At 43.0% G+C, this 20,087-nt stretch overlaps 1 protein-coding gene across 1 annotated transcript; it reads left to right on the top strand.

The window, feature by feature from the left end:
• The first annotated feature begins 1,229 nt into the window (after nucleotides 1–1,229).
• Ppm1g (protein phosphatase, Mg2+/Mn2+ dependent 1G) lies at nucleotides 1,230–19,802 on the top strand. The gene is made up of 10 exons (XM_055626923.1): nucleotides 1,230–1,542; nucleotides 14,241–14,310; nucleotides 14,605–14,690; nucleotides 15,014–15,146; nucleotides 16,245–16,660; nucleotides 17,383–17,517; nucleotides 17,822–18,056; nucleotides 18,390–18,519; nucleotides 18,767–18,869; nucleotides 19,189–19,802. Exons 1-10 carry the CDS (start codon nucleotides 1,423–1,425, stop codon nucleotides 19,390–19,392), a joined length of 1,632 nt encoding a protein of 543 aa, XP_055482898.1. The 5' UTR covers nucleotides 1,230–1,422; the 3' UTR covers nucleotides 19,393–19,802.
• Nucleotides 19,803–20,087: the final 285 nt, after the last annotated feature.

Here is a 20,087-nt window from a genome sequence, read left to right as displayed (position 1 = left end):
AATTTCATGTATATGCGTGTTTTGCCTGCAGTATGTCTGTGCAATACTTGCATGCCTGGTGCCAGAAGAGGGCGACTGATCCCCTGGAACTGGAGTTAAAGGCTGCCATGTTCCTGGAAATGAAACCGGCTAACGTGGAAGAGCAGCCAGCGCTCTTAACCTCTGAGCCGTCTCTCCAGACCCCAGTTCTCTTTTCAATGAGTTGATTTTGTTATACCATGGAGGACTTTCTCCTTTCCCTTACACACAATTTAAAAAAAAAAAAAAAAAAATCTGCTGGATTGTCTTTGTCTCTCCACTGCCACTGCTTGTGGCCAGCACTCCAGTCCCAGCCCATCACGTTCAGGTCAAGGGCATTCTAACCAGTTACAGTACCCACCAGACGCTCCCTGTGATGTACTGTGCACACAGAATCAGCTTAACCACCGAAAAAAAAAAAAAAAAAAAAAGGCTGCGCCTGCACGACACTGACGTCCACACTGCCCATCTTGATGCTTATATGCTATAGCCATCGCTAGATCTGGATCTGTTCCTAGACTCTTTCTCCAAAGAGGCCAGCCAGCGTCCCCAATAAGATTCCCCAGTGTAGTTTACTTTCCTCGGTCCTCCAGCCTCGTAACCGTACTCCCTTAGCCTTCTCTCGTAGCTTAAAACGCCATCTTCAGGCACCTTCTCCGGGGATCTAAATCTACCACCAGCGAGCCGCAGCTCGTTCCCGCCTCTCTGCCCTGGTCTCACCCAGCCGACCGCACCAGTTGTTTCTACCCTGTATTAACTTGGAAATTTTCCACAGACCTAGGTCTCCGTTTTCCTTTGTCAGTACAGGCCTCACAGAGCCTGGCCAAATACCGCGGAAGCGCAGCACAAACGCTCGTCAACTTTAATTGAACCGAATCCGGCGGGGATGGTCGGAATCTGAGGGCGTGTGGAGGGAGAGAGGGAGGGACAGGGATGACAACACCGCAGGGCACGACTGGAAGCTCCCGGTCCCACACAAAAGGGACCTCAGGCTGACGCCAGAGGCCGGGGCTACAGCGCGGTCGGCGAGGAGAGGGCCGCACGTTCCAGCCGCTCCCTCCGGCCGCGACCGTTGGTGGGCGTGGCGACCAGTCTCGCGGGAGCGGCGGTTGGGCGGGCCGTTGTCCCCTAGGGCGGGGCGAGTTGCTAAGGAAATGACCGCCCGCAGCGGCTCACCGCACCAGTAGGGCGGGGTCTGGAGGAGCGCGGTTTCCGCTTCCGCTCTCTCCCCGCTCCCGTCCCGTTACCGCCTCCTGGCCGGCCTCGCGCCTTTCGCCGGCACCTTGCGTCGGCTGTGCAGCCGGGCCCGCTCCCTGCCACGCGCGCCCCCGGGGCCCCGGCTCCGGCGCCGGCAAGGGTCGCGTCCCGCTCGCCTGCCCCACGGGCTGCCGGCCAGCCGCCGCCATGGGTGCCTACCTCTCTCAGCCCAACACGGTGAAGTGCTCCGGGGACGGGGTTGGCGCCCCGCGCCTCCCGCTGCCCTACGGCTTCTCCGCCATGCAAGGCTGGCGCGTCTCCATGGAGGTGAGGCGGCAGGGCCCCAGAGACCGGCCACTGCACGGCAGGAACCTGACAGAGAAAGGGAGCGGGGGAGGGGCGGGGGGCTCTCCGGCGAGGGTCCCTGACGGGAGCCTGCGGCCACGGTGCAGGGGGCGGCGGCGAACGCGGGATCCCGGCGGAGGGGCAGCGGCTGGAGCCTGGGGACCGCGGCCCGATGGCCAGCGGCGGCGGGAGCCCTGCCATGTGGGGAGAGGCACCTTCCGCCCACTGGCCGCTGTCGCTCCGTGCCTTCGCGCCATCCTGGTGCCAGCCCAGCCCTCCAGGCTTGCAGGCGGCATGGGGTGTAGTTGTCAGAGTGAAGAGGGAACGCTCGCTCTTTGCCCGCTTTTTGGCGGAATTGATGTGACTGGCTGGTTCGTCATTATTCTTGAGATATGTGGTGTGGCAGGCCTCTTGGGGCTAGAAACTTGATGGAGAAAAGGAGCAAGGGCAAACAATGTGTTTCCCATTCTTAACCCTTAGTTGCTTTTAGCCTTCACACGCCTCGTGTTAGTTTCAGAGGCTCCGCTTGACCTTCGGGAATTGTCACTCGTTCGTATGCTTTTCGAAAGCTTTTACGACTTTTAGGAAAAGAATTGTGCCTGTCAGTAGGCTTGCTTTTTTTTTTTTTTTTAATTATTTTCGTAATTTTTTTCTCACTGACTTTTTTAAAACTTAATGAGTTGTCATTTCCATGTGCATGTGATATAGTTTACTAGATTTTCAGTCTTTTCATCGATTTTTTTTTCGTCATAATCTACCGATAACTTTTTTTTTTTTTTAAAGAAAAATCCACTTTGGATGAAAGGGAAAGCAGAACCATCTGAATTAATAGTGTTGAGCAAATGGATATGAACCTACAATGAACAGAGAAAACTGGGTGGCAAAATGGAAACGGGAAAGATGGACAATCAATGTTTTTGACTTATTTTGTGTGAAGTCTAGGTAGAGAGATTAGGGAAATGCTCTAATTATGTCTGGAATTGGGGGTTTATCCACTTAGTAGGTGGGCTACAGGTAACAGCCAAATACTGTCTCCCTTGGGATTTTTCTCAAATCCTTCGCTCCTCCCTGTGGTTAGCTTTGGAATGACAGTGTGAACCTAACTGGTTTGTTCTTAGATTCAATATTTATTCTCACCAGCCTCTGATAATGGTATTAGCATTATCTATATCTAGCGTCTAGGTAAACAGTTTCAGCAAGGAGAGGGTCCCAGTCATTCATCTCCTCTGGCTTAGTGCTCACATTTGACAGCTTGGAAATTGGGGCTTAGAAAGATTAGGATGCTTGTATGTTGATACAAATTGCCGTATGAAGGTTCTCAAGACAGTAGGTGCTGTTCTTATAGGTGTCATTGAAGCACAGCTCTCCTGTTTCCCAGTGGCACAGTGTAGAACTGACTGGGTATAATTAGAGTCAACTGGCTATAGCTTCAGAAGGAAATCCTCAGGGATGAGTCAGTGGCTAAGAGCACTTGCTGTTCTTACAGAGGACCAGAGTTTGATTCTGACCACCCATGTCAGGGAGCTCACAACCACCTGTTAAGTCCAGCCCCATGGAATCCAGTGCTGTCTTCTAGCCTCTGCTGATACCTCATTCTCTCATTCATTCATTCATTCATTCATTCATTCTCTCAAAAGGGGAGAAAAAAAAAGAAGAGAGGAAAGCCATAATGTTAGTCTGGCTGGTGTTTGGGTTAGGCTATGGTGTTTTCTTTTAGTGACTGTCTCTCTTATAGACTTTTCAAGTTTCTTGTTCCCTAATGTCTATTTATGTGGGACAAAATGGTTTTTCCACTGGGGGCCCTTCTTTCTAGTTTTCTTTATGAATTGAGTTGCTTGAGTGATTTCAAATCTAGGAAGTCTGTGTTTTTATTTCTCTGCTAAGTATTTTCCTTTGTTTTATAGTTTCTCCACTTCATTTTTAGTTTTAGGGCTGTTTGATATGGAGAATTTTGCTCAACTGTTCTGTATCATAATGTTCATTCTAATAGTCTCCTTGAGCATTAAAGCCTTCCTGGTGTGCTATTCCTAAATTTACTTTTGTAAATTTATGTATAATCTTAGAATACTGTTTTCAGATCCTTGTCTGCTTCGTTGATACTTTTCTTTCTAGGTTTGCTTCCTCCCTCAAAGTATTACATAGTGTTTTTGTTATTGTAAAAAAAAATTTTTTTTTACTAATATACTATAGTTGCTAGTCTCTTAAAAGAATCTTTTCAGAAAATAAGCTATTGACCTACAAGTATGAATAGCTCAATGGTCCAAAAGGTGGGGAAGGGTTATCATATATCTTGGTTCCTCTTTTCCTAGAAAGGACAGGTTTGATTCTACGTATTAATGAAGCTTCTTTACATTGTTGGCTTGATTCTAATGACTGAGTTTAGGAAAGTTTATATTAGTATGCCTTATAGAAGTTGCTAAAATTCTCACACGTAGATTTTAGCCTGACACCTGTTTTACTCCCTCTCTTGAACCAAGAGTGAGTGGTAGTCATCAAAAGCTGGCATTTTATACTTTCTGTCTCTTTGCAACCCTCTTGCTGTGGAACCAGAATTTTTTTGGGGGGGGGGTGTCAAAATGCCATAGAGATATCACCCTTCTTCATGGTTTGGAGGGATTCTCCAACTGGTTGAGCCATGTGCTATGGAATTAAGAATAGCAGGAGGTGCTGAGAAACAAAAAATTGTGAGGTTTTGGTGGCAGTGTACTGTTAAAAGGAAAAGTAATTTTGAGGCTCTTCTGAAAGAAGCAAACATTTTTTTGTGGAGAGTTAGGAGTTTATAAAATTCAATAAATATTTTTCCCCTTTTTAAAAAGCTCTGTCAGTACCTTTTTTTTTTTTTTTTTTTTAACATCTATTTTGTGTGTGTGGGTATGCATGTGCCAGAGCACACATGTGGAGTTCAAAGCACATCTTATGGAAATTTTATTTCTACCATGTAGGTCCTAGGGATTGAATTCAACTTGCCAGACTTGGCAAGTGCCTTTTCCTACGCTTACCTCTGCAGCCTTTTGAGGAGCTGAAGGAAGGAGATAGGATCTTACTGAGTAGCCCTGTCTTTTCTGGAACTTGTAGGTATCTTTCTGTCTCTGCCTCCTAAATGCTAGCTTTACAGGTCTGGATTGCCATGCTGTATTTGGTATTGGTATGTTTTGAGTCTAATTTTGAGTAGTGATCATAAAAGATTATTGAGGGGCTGAGGAGATGGTGGCTTAGCAGATAAGAGCACAATGATCTGTCAAAGGACCCTGGTGTGGTGGCTAACAGCCTACTATAACTCTAGTTACAGAGGATCTTAAATCTTCAGGCCTCCCCAGGCACCTGGTACACAATGTGATGCACAGATGTACATTCAGTCAATGTGCAACTGTTTACCCATTATGTAAACCCATATACATAAATAAAAATACATCTTAAATTTTTTTTAAAGAACACGAATTGAATATAGCACTGAATAGAAAACTCTTTAAGAAGCTTGCATGACTGTTTTGAGATGGTCTCATGTATCATGTAGCCTTAAACTTTCTGAGTAGCTGAAGATGACATTGAACTCACGGGAGTGACTATCTGGTGCCCAAATCAGAAGAGGGTGTTGGATCCTCTGGAACTGGAGTTACAAGTAGTTGTGTGCCACCATGTTGATGCTGGGAACCAAATCCAGGTTTTGGTTCTGCAGGAGTAACAAACGCTCTTAACCAGTGAGCTATCTCCTCCAGCCCTTGTATGTATGTGATATTTTAAAGTGTCATTGATGTACTCTGTCTTATTCCATCGTTTTAATAGATGAATGATATTTCTCTGTAATTTTGTATCTTTATTGTTGGTAGATGTTTAGATTTGCACATTTGTCTATTGTGAATAGTGGTCCCCTGAACATATGTGTAAAATAGAATATAAATGGTTTTTTCTATTACCCGTTCTAGCTTCCAAATAATTGACACAAAGACCTATTAGATTTATTCAAAAGCTTTAAGCATATAACTGGGCAGATATTCATCTATTCTAACCCAATTATGCTAGCCTGGCTACTTCCCAACCATGTGTTCTTTTACCTATCCTCTCGGTCTCACCTTGACCTTCTGCTGTATCTCTCCTCATGGTCACCTGCTTCTCCTCAACCTTCTTCTTTGCTTTCTCCTTGAAACCCTCTAACTCTCCTGTCCAGCTATTGGCTGATCACCTGCTTTTATTAACCAATTAGAGACTATGGAGAACAATTTTTACAAAGCATTGAGACAGGAGATTCTTCATAGAAATGACACTAGCCACATCCTACTGCAACCAGATCTCTGGGTACAGAAATCAGCAACTGAATACACAGTGCACAGGACCATCCCCCAACACATATGTGTGCAACTTTTTGGGTGGAAATATATCTTGGGCATATACCAAAGAATGGGACTGCTATGAGTAATATTAGAAACTGTATATTTGCCCTTTTTCCATTTCTTCTGTTGTATTAAAATCCTTGAAATCATCAAAGTAATGTCTTTTTTTATGCTAATGAACTGAGTGATAGCTGGTAGCTTGTAAGTATGTCTAGGATGACGACTTGTCACAAGAAAAACTGAGGTGCAGCAGATAGTTAGTGCTTTTAGCACACATCCTTAACTTCCAGGGACAGTAGAGGGGCTGATCGGTTAATGATCAATAGATTAATCGGTGCCTATGTAACACCAAGGAGTTCAGGAACTTTTAGTAGCTGCATGTATGGAGATTCTTGAAAAATATGATTCTCAGTCTGTTGAAGGCTCAGTGATGCCCAGCCCTGGACTCACTAAATGCTTCCCTGAATTTTGTGATTTGCACTAGAAAAGTAGTTGAACCCAGGGAAGGAGTTGCTGAAACTTCCTGGCCATTGCGTAGTGTGAAAGGATAAACCTTGAGGCAACAGAAGTGTTTGGTATTGTGGGAATACTGCCACTGAGCTATATCTCCATGCCTTTATAGATAAAACTTTTACCGGGGTAAGGGAATTATGTTTTTATCTTAGTTTGGTTGAGTTTTTCTGTCATGAATGGACTTCAGGCTTTGTTAAATGCTCTTTTTTTTTTAAATAGGGTTTTATTTTATTTATGTCTGTGTGTGTGCTTGTGTATATGTGCCGGTGCCCACACTGTCCAGGAGGGGTTGTGGAATCACTTGGAGGTAGAGTTTCAGGTATTTGTGAGCTGCCTTATGTGGGTGCTAGGATTTGAACTCTAGTCTTGATAGGGCATTAAGTCCTCGTAATGGCTGGGTTATCTCTCCAACCCTGTCGAATGCATTTATTTGTTTGTTTGTTTGTTTGTTTATATCTATTAAGCTAATCATGTGGCTTTGTTCTTGTTCTATACTATTAATATGGTGTGCTGTATTAATTAATTTCGAATGCTAAACCTGTCTTATAGTCAGTGTTTGATCATTGAATATATATATAATCCTTTTGAAGTGTTGTTGGATTTGGTTGAGAGTTTGTTTTATTTTGTATTGTCTGAAGACAGGGTCACTCTACAGATCCCTGGCTGGAACTCATTCTGTAGACCAGGCCAGCCTCTGCCTCCTGCATGCTGGGATTAACAGTGTACACCACCACTGCTTGGCTAGTTTTTTTGGTTTTAGTATGAGGATGATAGGGCCTCATGGAATGATTTGGAAATATTACCTCTTAATCTATGTTTTGGAGAGTTTGTGAAAAATTGGTACAAGTGTCTCTTGGAATCCACAAACACCCTGGTATTCAAGACATACTGTTGATATGATTCTCAAGTCCCTTACATAAAATAAGGTAGGTGTGGTATTGCATTCCTAATACAGCATTCTGGAAGCAGAGGCAATCAGATCTCAGGCAAGCCTGGTTTTTATAATGAGTTCCAGACCAGCCAAGGCTATATAGCAAGACCCTGTCTCAAAAACCTAATAAATAATAATAATAATAATAACAACAACAATGTGTTATATTTACATATAATTCACCTATACCTTCCCATAATGTTTAAATTGTCTCTATATCACTTATGTTACCTAGTAGGACCAATTATATTAGTGTTTCTATTGGTAGAATTCACCAGTGAAGCCATCTTAATTTAGACTTTTGCTGTGGAAAGTTGTGTATTTTGATTGTTTTTAAGTCTTTTTGAGACAGATCACTGGTTGACTCATGTTGGCCTCTTAATTCACAGCAGATTTCATGCCTCTAATGCCTCCCAAATACTGGATTATAATAGGTGTATGCTACCACTCCTGGCTAAGGTTTTAATTGTGTAAAGTATACATGAAATTTACATGTTAACCACTCGTGTACATTTTAAGCTGAATGTGATAGCGCATGTCTGTAATCACAGAAGTGGGAGGCAGGAAGGAGTTCAAGGATTGCCTGTGCTGCACAAAAACCTATTTCAAAAGGAAAAGGAAAACGCAGCCTTGTATTATTGTCAGTATATTCACACTGTGTAACTAATTTTCAGCACTCTTCAATTTGGAATGCTGGAACTCTGTACTCAGAGACAATTCCTCAGTCCCTGGTAACCACTATTCTATGGTCTGTATGACTTTTCTTTTCTTTTTTAATGCCAGGAGAATTAAGGCAGGGCCTCATGTAGACATAAATGGCCTAGGATTGATTATGTACTTACATTGGGCTCTCTTTGTACTTGCCATCATCTTTATGCTTCAGCCTCCCCCAACTGCTGAGATTACAGGTATGTACCACCATGCCTGACTTCATTTTTTTTTTATCAAATACATGCATAGTGTGTGTGTGTGTGTGTGTGTAATATCTATTTATGTGGTTGTGTGCTTGAGTGCATGTACTTGAGTAATGGCCAGAAATTGGCATCAGATGGTTTCCTGTGTCTTCTTGAATTTCCAATATTTTATTTTATTATTTTATTTTAATTTAATTTTATTTATTATTGAGACATCGCTCACTGAACCTTGAGATCATCCATTTGACTAGACTGGCTGGCTGCGATCTACCTATTTCTACCTTCCATTCCCACAGACCCAGGGCTGGGATCACAGATGTCTGTTGCTGCCCAGCTGCTTTGTTTTGTTTTCTGAGACAGGGTATGTATCCCTGTGCTGTCTGACTTTTATTCGGGTGCTGGGAATCAGAACTCTTATTCGCCTGTTTCAATTGTTGTCTTGGAGATTATTGTCTCTGTTAGAGACATTCTAAGCCTAGAATGTTTCAGCCTCTGAGACTTGCTACTTAATAAGCTCACCCTTTCTTGTTCTTACTGAGCTCTGGGCTGGTGGGTTCAACTCAACAGTTTTGGCTCAAAAACTCCTCTCCCAGCTGACTTACTCAATCTGGCTTTTCTCTTGGCCTCTGAATAGCTCTATTTGGCCTCAAACTAAGACCAGCAATCTTTTTTAATCTTCTGATTCCTTCTCATTCTCTGGCTCATTCTGTCTTTACCTGTATCTAGCTTGTTCTTTTCATCCAACCTATCTCTGTAAAACTCTCCTGGTAAAATTGCCTCCTCTCCCTCATTTTCTGTGTTGCTCCCTTTAAGTAGTTTCCCTTTCTTCTTATGAGAGTTGATCGAATCTTATTCTGTCAAATCTTTTCTGATTCATCACTTTTTTTCTGCCACTCAATTAGACATCACTTTCAAACATGGGTGCTTCCTTCTGCAAACTAACTTTACCTTCATAGTTTGGGATTAATGGAATGTACCTGCCACCACGCCTGGATCTAAGCTTTTCTTTACCTGAAACTTATTCTGCACTAGGATGGCCTTGAACTCAGATCTGCTTGCCTCTGTCTCCTGGATTAAAGGCTGAATCACACAGACCTAGGTCTTTGGATGTGATCTCTTGCCAGAGCAGCTGTGCTCTGAATTAAAATTCCTCTACAGAACTCAGTTGCATGGTAGGCATTTTACCAAATGAGCCTGAATGAACCTTATTTTTAAAGTTATGTGATATTACATTATGTTTTAGATTCTGTTTATTTTATTTCTTTTTATTATATTTATTTCTTCTGTGTGTATGGGGATCTAGTCACATACCACAATGCACATGTCAAGATCAGAGAATAACTTGTGTGTCAGTTCTCTCCTTTCCCTATGCGGGACCTGTGGACATCAGGTTATCAGGTTTGGTGGCAAGCAGCTTTATCTACTGAGCCATTTCACTGGCCTTTTTTATTATATGAGACAGGGTCTGATATTGTCTAGGCTAGTCTCAAACTCACTATATAGTTGAAGGTGTTAATATTGTTTTTCAAGGCAGGGTTTTTCTGTACAGCCACAGCTGTCCAGGAACTCATTTTGTAGACCAAGCTGGGCTCAAACTCACAGAGATCCGCCTGCCTCTACCTCCCAAATACTGAGGTTTAAGGTGTTAGCCACCACTGCCCAGCTAGTTCTTGATTCTCCAGCTTTTACCTCCCTCGTTCTGGAATTATAGGCATATACTACCACAACTGGCTTTTTCAAATTAGAAAGATAACTCCCTTCCTAGCTGTCACTGAATCTTTTTTTTCCTTACTTATCAATGGTTTAGGTAAATGTATATATCATAAATCTAAGTGGTTGATTTGGAGACAGGACAGCTATCAGGAGATTGTCATCAGAGAAGAGGATTAACTAACCCTTTGTTAATATGGATGCATCTGTTGCTTAGGGGCCGTGGGATATATGACTTAGTATGACCTAGGCCTAATAATAGCCTTACTCAGGTGACTCATGTTGTGTATTCTGAGTCATTTCTTCTAGACATCACAATACGTATTGTGTTATATCTCTGGGTTTCGTGCAGCAAGTGAAGGAGATGATATCAAACATTTGGGAGCACTTCATCTTCGTTAATTTGTTTTGTATTGCTGTGACAAAATAGCTGAGGCTGTGTATTCTATAAAGTTTTAGTTCACAATTTGGAGGTTCAAGCATGATGCGAAAATTGGCTTCACTCTGGTGAGAACCATGTGGCAAATGTTAGGAGCACATGTATTAAAGATGATTTGTTAAGACATAGGAAGCAAGAGACCAAGATGACTCCGGCTCTTTCTCTCTCTCTCTCTCTCTTCATGATAAGCAATCTTGTGGGAGTAGTACATTCTAGCAGACTTGACCCATTCCTGCAAGTCAACATTACTCTGTTGATGAAGTTGGAGCCTCTACCTAAATCCCTTTTACTAGGTCTCACTTTAAGGTTCTGTTACCTCAACACTACCACACTGGGGACCTGGCCTCTATAGAGCATATTCACCTCTAGACAGCAAAAGTATCTAAACTATAGCACCATCCTAGGCAAACATGGAGGATCTAATGTAGTAGCATTTACAGAGCAGTAAAGAAATTTAAGACAGTCTTTGCTTTTGCCTGCTGGTTTAAAATCTGGCTTTGGATCTAGAGCGCCTTTCTCCCATGGAACATTGGATGGCAATGTGAGATGATATCTGTTCAGTGCCGAATTATTAGTAAAGAAATACTGCAAGTTTAGAGCATTGGTGTAGTTGGGAAAGGCCTCTTAGAGTAATTGAGATATAGAGTATAACAGACAGATAAGGAAGGTAGTGTTATGAAGAAGGATAGTACATATGTTTTTCGCTGGAAGGAATAGTCATGTTAAAAGTGGAACAGTTGGAGAATAGCTTTAGAATTAGGAGATTAGATTATACACGTGAGTAGCGGTGACTGAGTGCCTTAAAACAAAGTAAGGCAGGAACAATATGATGAAAGCTACCAAGGATAATTCAGCAGTTCTCTAAAAGATGAATGACAGTGAGGAAGTTAAAATGGACTGCTATTAGGTATTGGCTGGAGGAGTTAAAATTCCACAGAAAGAAATAAGACCAGGGCTGAAAAAGATGATTTAAGAGATTAAGAACACTAGTTGCTCTTGCAGAAGGCTCTGGGCCAATTCCCAACAGCCACATGATAGTTCATAACCATCTGTAACCTTGAAAATGGCCCCTTCTTACCTCTGTGAGCATCAGGCATACACATGGTATACATACAGACATGCAGAAAAAAACAGACAAAAAGTAAAGTGAGTAAACTTAATACATGTAAAAAAAAAAAAAAAAAGATGTAAGGTGGGAAGTGAATTAATTTTTTTAATGGAGTCTTCTGTATTAATGGGAGTACTGAGGTAGAAGAGACAGCCTATAGGAACAATCAGTTTAAGGTATAGAAGTATAGTTCTTTACCAAATCAAGAAAATTTGAAACAGTGACATGGTTTGTACTATTTAATCCTTCAAAGTACCTGAGAATGAAGCCTGTTGGCAGGGGGAGGGGGAGTTTTGGATTGCTCTTACATACTCTTGCTGTAAATAAGATCTTGACAGAGAAGGGTTTGAGATCAGGACTTAAAAAAGGAAATGTTCATCTAGGAAGAGAAGAACCAGAGAAATTGAACAGTTTGGGAAATACTTGAGACTAACTTGTACATGGTATGTATACAGGCAAGTGCGCACACGCGCGCGCGCGCACACACACACACACACACACATATGCTAAATGAAAGTGGTGGTCACAGTCAACATGCTCTCATACATTTTGCGACCAGCAGTACTTAGTGTTTCTGATTCAGGGCTAAAGAAAGCAGTTGGCAGTTAAACAAAGTTGGGTGAGGTTTTTTTAGATTGCTAAGAGATAGTGTTAAAATACTTGGCTGTGGCTCAGAAAAGGACAAAAAAGCCAAGGTTAAGGGTTCTGAGTGAAGATGCCAGTCAAATTAAAGTTCTTAGAGAAGGTGGAACTATTCCAAATAATAACGTACATCTACAATCTCACTGAAAAGTGAAGGTAATGTGGAATAATTCTAGGAACTGAGACCTGGATATAAGATGCATCTGTTGTGGTCATTTCTCTTTAAGAAAAAGGATAGACAAATGTGGGGCTGGAGAGATGGCTCAGCGGTTAAGAGCACTACTATCTGCTCTTCCAGAGGTCCTGAATGCAATTTCCAGCAGCCACATGGTGGCTCACAACCATCTATACCAGGATATAATGCCCTCTTCTGTCATGTAAACATACATGCAGAGAGAGCAGTCATATACATAAAATAAATTTAAAAAAGAAAAAGTGTGAGCCACATTGCCAAATTTTAGAGCAGAATATTTAGCAAATGACAGTATACAGAGGACTTTCCAACTTGTAAGGGTGGGGGGATTTTTGATGTCTTTCTTCCCTGCCTTATGTTTTATATTTTTACCCAAGAACTATGCCATAGTCTTAGTAGAGCTCTTATAGGAGAATTACTACATTCAGATTTTCTCAGTATTGACAGAAATTTTTAAATGGTGATGCCTCTTTCACCATTGAAAGAGGAAGTAGAATTATGATTGTGATTAACTCATGCAAGTCAGGTAACTAAAGTACAGTGTTGATTTAGTATTTATCCCTTCTGTCTGAAGAGAGTGCCTGAAGGAACTTTGGGTTGTTTCCAGGGTGTTGTAGAATAAGCCGCAACATATTTTACCAAAGACTGACTGCCTTGCTTGAACTTCGTTTGAGGCAGTAGAAATTTGTTAGAATATGATCAAACTTGTTTTTGTTTTATTTTAATGAAAAAAAAAAATGTGTGGCCAGGTGCAGTGATGCATGCCTATAATGCCAGCACTCAGGGAGGCAGAGGCAGGCAGATATCTGTGAGTTCGAAGCCAGCCTGGTCTACAAAGCCAGTCCAGGACAGCCAAGGTTACACAGAGAAACCCTGTCCAAAAAAAAAATAGTTAGTGTAACCTTTTCAGCTTCTTTTCAAATGTGCTGTGCCCTTGGAATTGAATTTGTTGTAAAGAAAATTCCTTTGTAAGTCTAATTTTTATAAGCTGAGGATAGCTTCTTTAAGTGTTGACACAAATTTGTTAAAATGCTGCACTGCTTTTTTTAAGAGTATTGTCTGGTACTGTTATAGTCTTCTGGAGAATTCTATTTTTCAGGTTTGTAAGGTCCCAAGGAAGTCTTCTCACTATTCTGACATTTTCTTCCTTGAATTTCACTGTTTATTCAGAGAATGGGTCTAGTAACTAGTTTTTTGTTGTTGTTGTTTTTACCACATGTATTTACTTGTTTAGTTTGGAGGGTGTTTATATGCCATGATAACATGTGTGGTCAGAGTACAACTTATGGGAATCTGTTCTTTCCTTCTACCATTCATGTGGGTTCTAGGGATCAAGCTTAAGTAGATAGGCTTGGCAACAGGCACTTTAACTCAGAGAGCTATCACATGGTCTCAGAAGTAACTTTAAAAGAGCCTGCATTCTGATTTCTCTCTATAGCTCCAAAGGGTTGGCTCTAGATTTACTGAACAGCGAATAGCCAAATATTCTACTCTGTAGACCAAGGTCTAGAGAGGAGGGTGCTGTATTACAGAGGTAGTGGTCTGACTGCTTTTCCTATTCCTCTCTTGGCCCTTTCTTTGCCTTTCTCTCCTGTATTTTTCTCCCAGGCAGGGTTTCTGTGTGTAGCTCAGTCTGTCCTGGAACTTGCTCTGTAGACCAGGTTGGCCTCAAACTCACAGAGCTCCACCTTACTGTGCCTTCCCAGTGCTGGGATTACAGGTGTGCACCGCCACCTGGCTTCCTGTAGTCTTTCATCACCCTACTTTCCCTTCTCATTTCCAGTCCATGTTTGGCGAGTGAGGGAAGGGTTATGCTTCATTGGGAAGTATATTGTGACCTGAAATAGAGGAGAAATAGTGTTTGAACTTGATGAGACATTCTGATTTTGTTCTTTCTTTTAGGATGCTCACAACTGTATTCCTGAGCTAGACAATGAGACAGCCATGTTTTCCGTCTACGATGGACACGGAGGTAACTTTAGCAGATCATATTAGTAACAGTCTAAGACCCCAATCCCAGACCTATCAATGGGCAAGAAAGGGATCCTTTGTTCTTCCACTTTCCAGGATTTAACTAAGCTTAATAGGTAAGAAAATGTCAAGAGATATACTAATATAGTCCTCAGAGTAGTGATACTGAATTGTTTTCCGGAAAAGACTTTTTTTTTTTTTCTTATCCAGCTAGGCGTCAGGTATGCTAAGGTGTTCATCATCTGGGTCCTTGTGTGTGGAGTGCACTGTTTTGTTAATGATACTTTTCTTTTAGGGGAAGAAGTTGCCTTGTACTGTGCTAAATATCTTCCTGATATTATCAAAGATCAGAAGGCCTACAAGGAAGGCAAACTACAGAAGGTCTGTCTTCCAACACTGTTAATTCTCCACTTGGAGGGTTCTCCCTTGTTTTCCAACCTTTGGATTGTTTCTCTTGCTCTCTAGCCACTGCTTATTTATTGTATTTCTTCTTAAAGAGTTCTATGCCCAAAACATGCTCCTTCCCACTTGGGTATTTTTAAGCTTTCCTTATTCTCAGGTATCTAAACCATTTTATCTATTTATGTGTGTCTTAGTGTGACTGACCACCCCTGAGTTGGCATCCCAACTGCCTATAGTTGGTTATATTGGGCAGTTAATTTGTACCCACTATATTTGTCTTATACTACTTTGCTTATATTTAGGCTTTAGAAGATGCCTTCTTGGCTATAGATGCCAAATTGACCACAGAGGAAGTCATTAAGGAACTGGCACAGATTGCGGGGAGACCCACTGAAGATGAGGATGATAAAGAAAAAGTAGCAGATGAGGATGATGGTGAGTGTAGTATCTATGTTAAAAAGAGATGAGAAGTTTATTATCAGTTCCAAAAAATGATGGCTTCCTAGGGAACTGGGGAATTTTCAACATTAAGGGACAACACAAGGAAAACCACAGAATAAACTAACCTCCGCTCATAGGGGCTCACGGAGACTGAACTGACAACCAGGGAGCCTACATGGAACTGACCTAGGCCCTCTGTGTTTGTTACAGTTGAGTAGCTTGGTCTTGTAGGACTTCTAACAATGGGAACAGGAGCCGTCTCTTGACTCTTTTGCTGGCTTTTGGGACCTTTTACCTCATACCAGGTTGCCTTGTCCAGCCTTAATATGAGGGGAAGTACCTAGTTTTACTGCAACAAGATATACCATGTTTCTTTGATATCCATGGGATGCCTGCCCTTTTCTGAATAGAAAGAGTAGGAGTAGAGGGGGAACACTGGGAAGAGAGAAGAGAGGGAAAACTGTAGTCAGGGTGTAAAACAATAAAATAAAATTTAAAAAGAACCCTATATGGGTCAGACAGTGGTGACACGCCTTAAATCCCAGCACGTGGGAGACAGAGGTAGGCAGATCTCTGTGAGTTCAAGGGCAGCCTGGGCTACACAGAGAACCTCTGTCTTGAAAAACTTCGAAAGAGAGAGAGAAAAGAAAAAACCCTACACTACATGTATTTTGGTAAAGAGAATTACTATGTAAAGTACATAGCTCTAAGCATTTTTACATATACTATATTTTGTTATTCTGATGAGGTTTTCCTGGTTCCTGTTGTTACATATGTGCTACTTTTTCTTCAGGACTGGGGCAATTATTAGTTTTGATAGCCACATATTACAACTGGGTTCTCAGAGTAAAGGTTTCAACTTAATAATACAAATGAGAGTTACAATGGGGAAGTATACCTGTTGTTCCTCGGACTACGAAAGGAGTAACAGATTAGCAGTCTGCTGAGGACAAAGTGAGGGACTGTTGTTCTGAGACTCTGGTGAGTGTAGCCTTAAAAGTGGAAGGTAATGGGGAAGTTCAACCTCAGGTAAAAAAGGTGTTAGTTATGGAAGGGGACTGGAATCCCTCTGATTTAGCCTCTTCCCTGCAGTGGACAATGAGGAGACTGCATTGCTGCATGAAGAAGCTACCATGACGATTGAAGAGTTGCTGACACGTTATGGGCAGAACTGTCAGAAGGGCCCTCCCCATACCAAATCTGGAACTGGGACGGGCGATGAACCAGGGCCCCAGGGCCTCAATGGGGAGGCTGGACCTGAGAACCCATCTAGGGAAACTCCTTCCCAAGAAAATGGCCCCACAGCCAAAGGCCACACAGGCCCTTCCTCCAACTCGGAACATGGGACTGAGGCAGGCCAAATTGGTGAGCCTGTTACTGCTACTGGTGAGGCTGGACCTTCCTGCTCTTCAGCCTCTGACAAGCTGCCTCGAGTTGCTAAGTCCAAGTTCTTTGAGGACAGTGAGGATGACTCAGATGAGGTGGAGGAGGAAGAGGATGACAGTGAGGTAAGGGCCTGTGAGGGCAGTTTGGTACCATCCTGAGCTTTTTTCAGTTCTCTACTTCTGGGGTTCAGTATCAGGTTATTGGGCTTCGCAGCAAGCACGTAATTTCCCCTCTGGGCCATCTCACCCCATTTTCCTTGTACTTGAACGTCATCATTTCCCAAGAGTCGTGTATTCTAAGTCTTTGGAGTACATTGTCTTCTCTAGTACAGTACCTTTAACCCTCTACCTTTTCTTGAGTTTATATTCACAAGAATAGCTTCTTTTTTAAATTCATAAATAAACATTTTATTTTGTGTCATGTCTGTGTGTACCTGAGTACCAGGGCATGCTTGTGGAGGTTAGAGAACAACTTGAGAGAGATAGGTTTCTCCCACCATTGGGAGTCTGAGACTTGAACCTGGGTTACCAAGCTTTATCCACTGAGCCATCTTTCTGGCACAAAAGACTTGTGGCCTTTTAGGATCTGAGAAGAATAGGAGGGTAGCTTTTGTTACGTTAGGTATTTGGGTGTCTCCTTTTTCCAACAATTTATTCTCCAGAAGGTGTTTCAACTGGCTGGTTTGATCTTCCACAGGACTTTAATGGTGACATCTGAGCCCAGTTCAGAATATCAGTGTATGCTTAACCTAGCCTGTGTGCTGTCTCAAGTTTTCATGACATTGAAGACTGGGAGGGGGCAGTCTCAATATCCCAATTTCAGTAGCTTGGAATCTTCCTGGTAGGAATGTAGTGAGGAAGAGGATGGCTACAGCAGTGAGGAGGCAGAGAATGAGGAAGATGAGGATGACACTGAGGAGGCTGAAGAGGATGATGATGAAGAAGAGATGATGGTACCTGGAATGGAAGGCAAAGAAGAGGTATGTGGGGGAAGGGGAGTAGTGATTTTTTTTTTTTTTTTTAAAGGATAAGAAACAAGTATAGATCTCCTGATTTTTATTTTAAAAAGTATATCCCTCGGTATTTTAGTCTTTAATTCATGCTCAGGAGGATTAATTCTACCATAGAAACTGCATGGGAAATCTGGATAGAATTGCCTTAAAAGGGCAAGGGAGCATGCTGTCTCTGGACAGCTCTTCCCATTTGTTAAAGCTGTATAGATGGTTGGTGAGGGGTGCACTCACACTTAGAAGCTTCCACAAGGCTCCCTTTCTTCCTCTTAAGCCTGGCTCTGACAGTGGCACAACAGCAGTGGTGGCTCTGATACGAGGGAAGCAGTTGATTGTGGCCAATGCAGGAGACTCTCGCTGTGTGGTGTCTGAGGCTGGCAAAGCTTTAGATATGTCCTATGATCACAAACCAGAGGATGAAGTGGAGCTAGCACGCATCAAGAATGCTGGTGGCAAGGTCACCATGGATGGACGAGTCAACGGAGGCCTCAACCTCTCCAGGGCCATTGGTAAGGGTTAAGAAACTAGAGAAATCTTGGGGTCTTGCCCTCTATCTGAGACTACCAATAGCAAAGTTTAATCTTCTAAGCCCTCTATCCTTCAGGGTAATCACAATACTTTGTGTTCTTAAACATCTTTTGAAATGGTGAAGTTATACTTTTCACTGTGTTATGGATGATTAAAAAAGGCAAATGAGGTATTTGTTCTGAGAGCAGATCTGAAACTAGAAAAGCTAGAACTTAAAGTTCTCCATTCCACAAAGTCATGGAGTTTAAAGATTTGATCTGCCTCTAATACATGTCTGGGAAGTATTCAAAATGCTTAGCACTCTTGCCTTTCAGGAGACCACTTCTACAAGAGAAACAAAAATTTGCCACCTGAGGAACAGATGATTTCTGCCCTTCCTGACATCAAGGTGCTGACTCTCACTGATGACCATGAATTCATGGTCATTGCTTGCGATGGCATCTGGTGAGCACTGGGAAAAGGAATACCCTCAAACGCCCTTCTGCAACCTTATTTCTGTAAGGCTTGGAGCTAAAGTGGGGTAGCTTCAAGCTTGGCTTTTTGGTGAGTTAATACTACCAAGCCTAAGGCAGAGCTGAGGACCATTTCCTCAGATGTTGAAGTTGGCCTGCATCAAAGCTGCTGCCTACATACCTCTCTGCTCTGCCTTGGTGGGATGATACAAATTCTGACTGTCATTTTTTTGGCTCAGGAATGTGATGAGCAGCCAGGAGGTTGTAGACTTTATTCAATCAAAGATCAGCCAACGTGATGAAAATGGGGAGCTTCGGTTATTGTCATCCATTGTGGAAGAGGTGAGTCTCGAGTTGGAGGAGGGTGTCTGATCTACACAGACACAACTTCTCTTTACTTGTTTGGAGACCAGAGGCTGGGAGTAATATTGATCACTCATACACACACTAGAAGACCTTGATTAAAAAGTTGGATCTACCCTCATTTCCCTGATGTAGCCTTCGGCCTCAGAAATTCACAGGTGTCTGTTTTGTGATATCTGTTGCCCTTTCCTTCCCTTTCTGCCACCCTGTGTCAGCAAGGCCAAGCCTTCTTGTGGTATTGTAGGTTCCCAGGAAGATGTTCAAGCCCCGTGGCTCAACTGTGTCAATCTTTTTGTAGCTGCTGGATCAGTGCCTGGCACCAGACACTTCTGGGGATGGCACAGGCTGTGACAACATGACGTGCATCATCATTTGCTTCAAGCCCCGAAACACAGCAGAGCTCCAGGCAGAAAGTGGCAAAAGGAAACTTGAGGAGGCGCTCTCCACGGAGGGGGCTGAAGAGAATGGCAACAGTGACAAGAAGAAGGCCAAGCGGGACTAGCAGTCATCCTGACCCTGCCCACCTGGACTGTTTTCTGAGCCCTTGGACCCAAGACTGAGTTTTGTCTTTTTCTTTTAGCCTTAGCAGTGGGTATGAGGTGTGCAGGGGGCTGGGTGGCTTTCCTCAGCCCATTCCAAAGAGGGCTCTCCCTCAACGCGGCAGCCTGGGAGCCTCTGCTGTCCTCTCCAGCCTCCTCCTTACTCCTTGGGCTCATCAACCAGTTGGTTCTGTGCCTGTGCTCTGTTGTGTTGGAGGGAAGGACTGGTAGTTCTGATTTTTACTCTGTGAACACTTTATTTAAGGACATTCTTTTTTATTGGCGGCTCTGTGACCCCTAGCCGCTTGCACCCGCTCTCTGTTGTACACTTTCAAGCAACACTTTTTCAGACTAAAGGCCAAACAAAACCTAATCGTGCCCATAGTGTCCTTTTTTACTCTCCTACCTTGGCCCCATACGGGGCAGCACCTCGGGAGTTGGTGTGTGCCTGTGTGTGAGTCCCGCGCCTTTGGAGGGAAGCAGTGAGTGTGGAGCGGGAGCTGGGGGCAGTAAACTCCTGAGCAGGCTGCCCATCAGGCCATTCTGGCGTTCCTCGCTCTCAGGCTTCACTTCCTAGTTCGTGCACAGAGGGGGCAGGGTTCCTTCTGCCTGGCTGGCCGACCGGCCTACTTCGGCAGCTTCCGATTGGTCGAGTAGC

The sequence above is a fragment of the Psammomys obesus genome, unplaced genomic scaffold (genome assembly GCF_907164565.1).
Source record: "Psammomys obesus unplaced genomic scaffold, mPsaObe1.curated_primary_1811, whole genome shotgun sequence".
Classification (NCBI taxonomy): Eukaryota; Metazoa; Chordata; class Mammalia; order Rodentia; family Muridae; genus Psammomys; species Psammomys obesus.
This window is presented reverse-complemented; position numbering and strand designations above follow the sequence as displayed.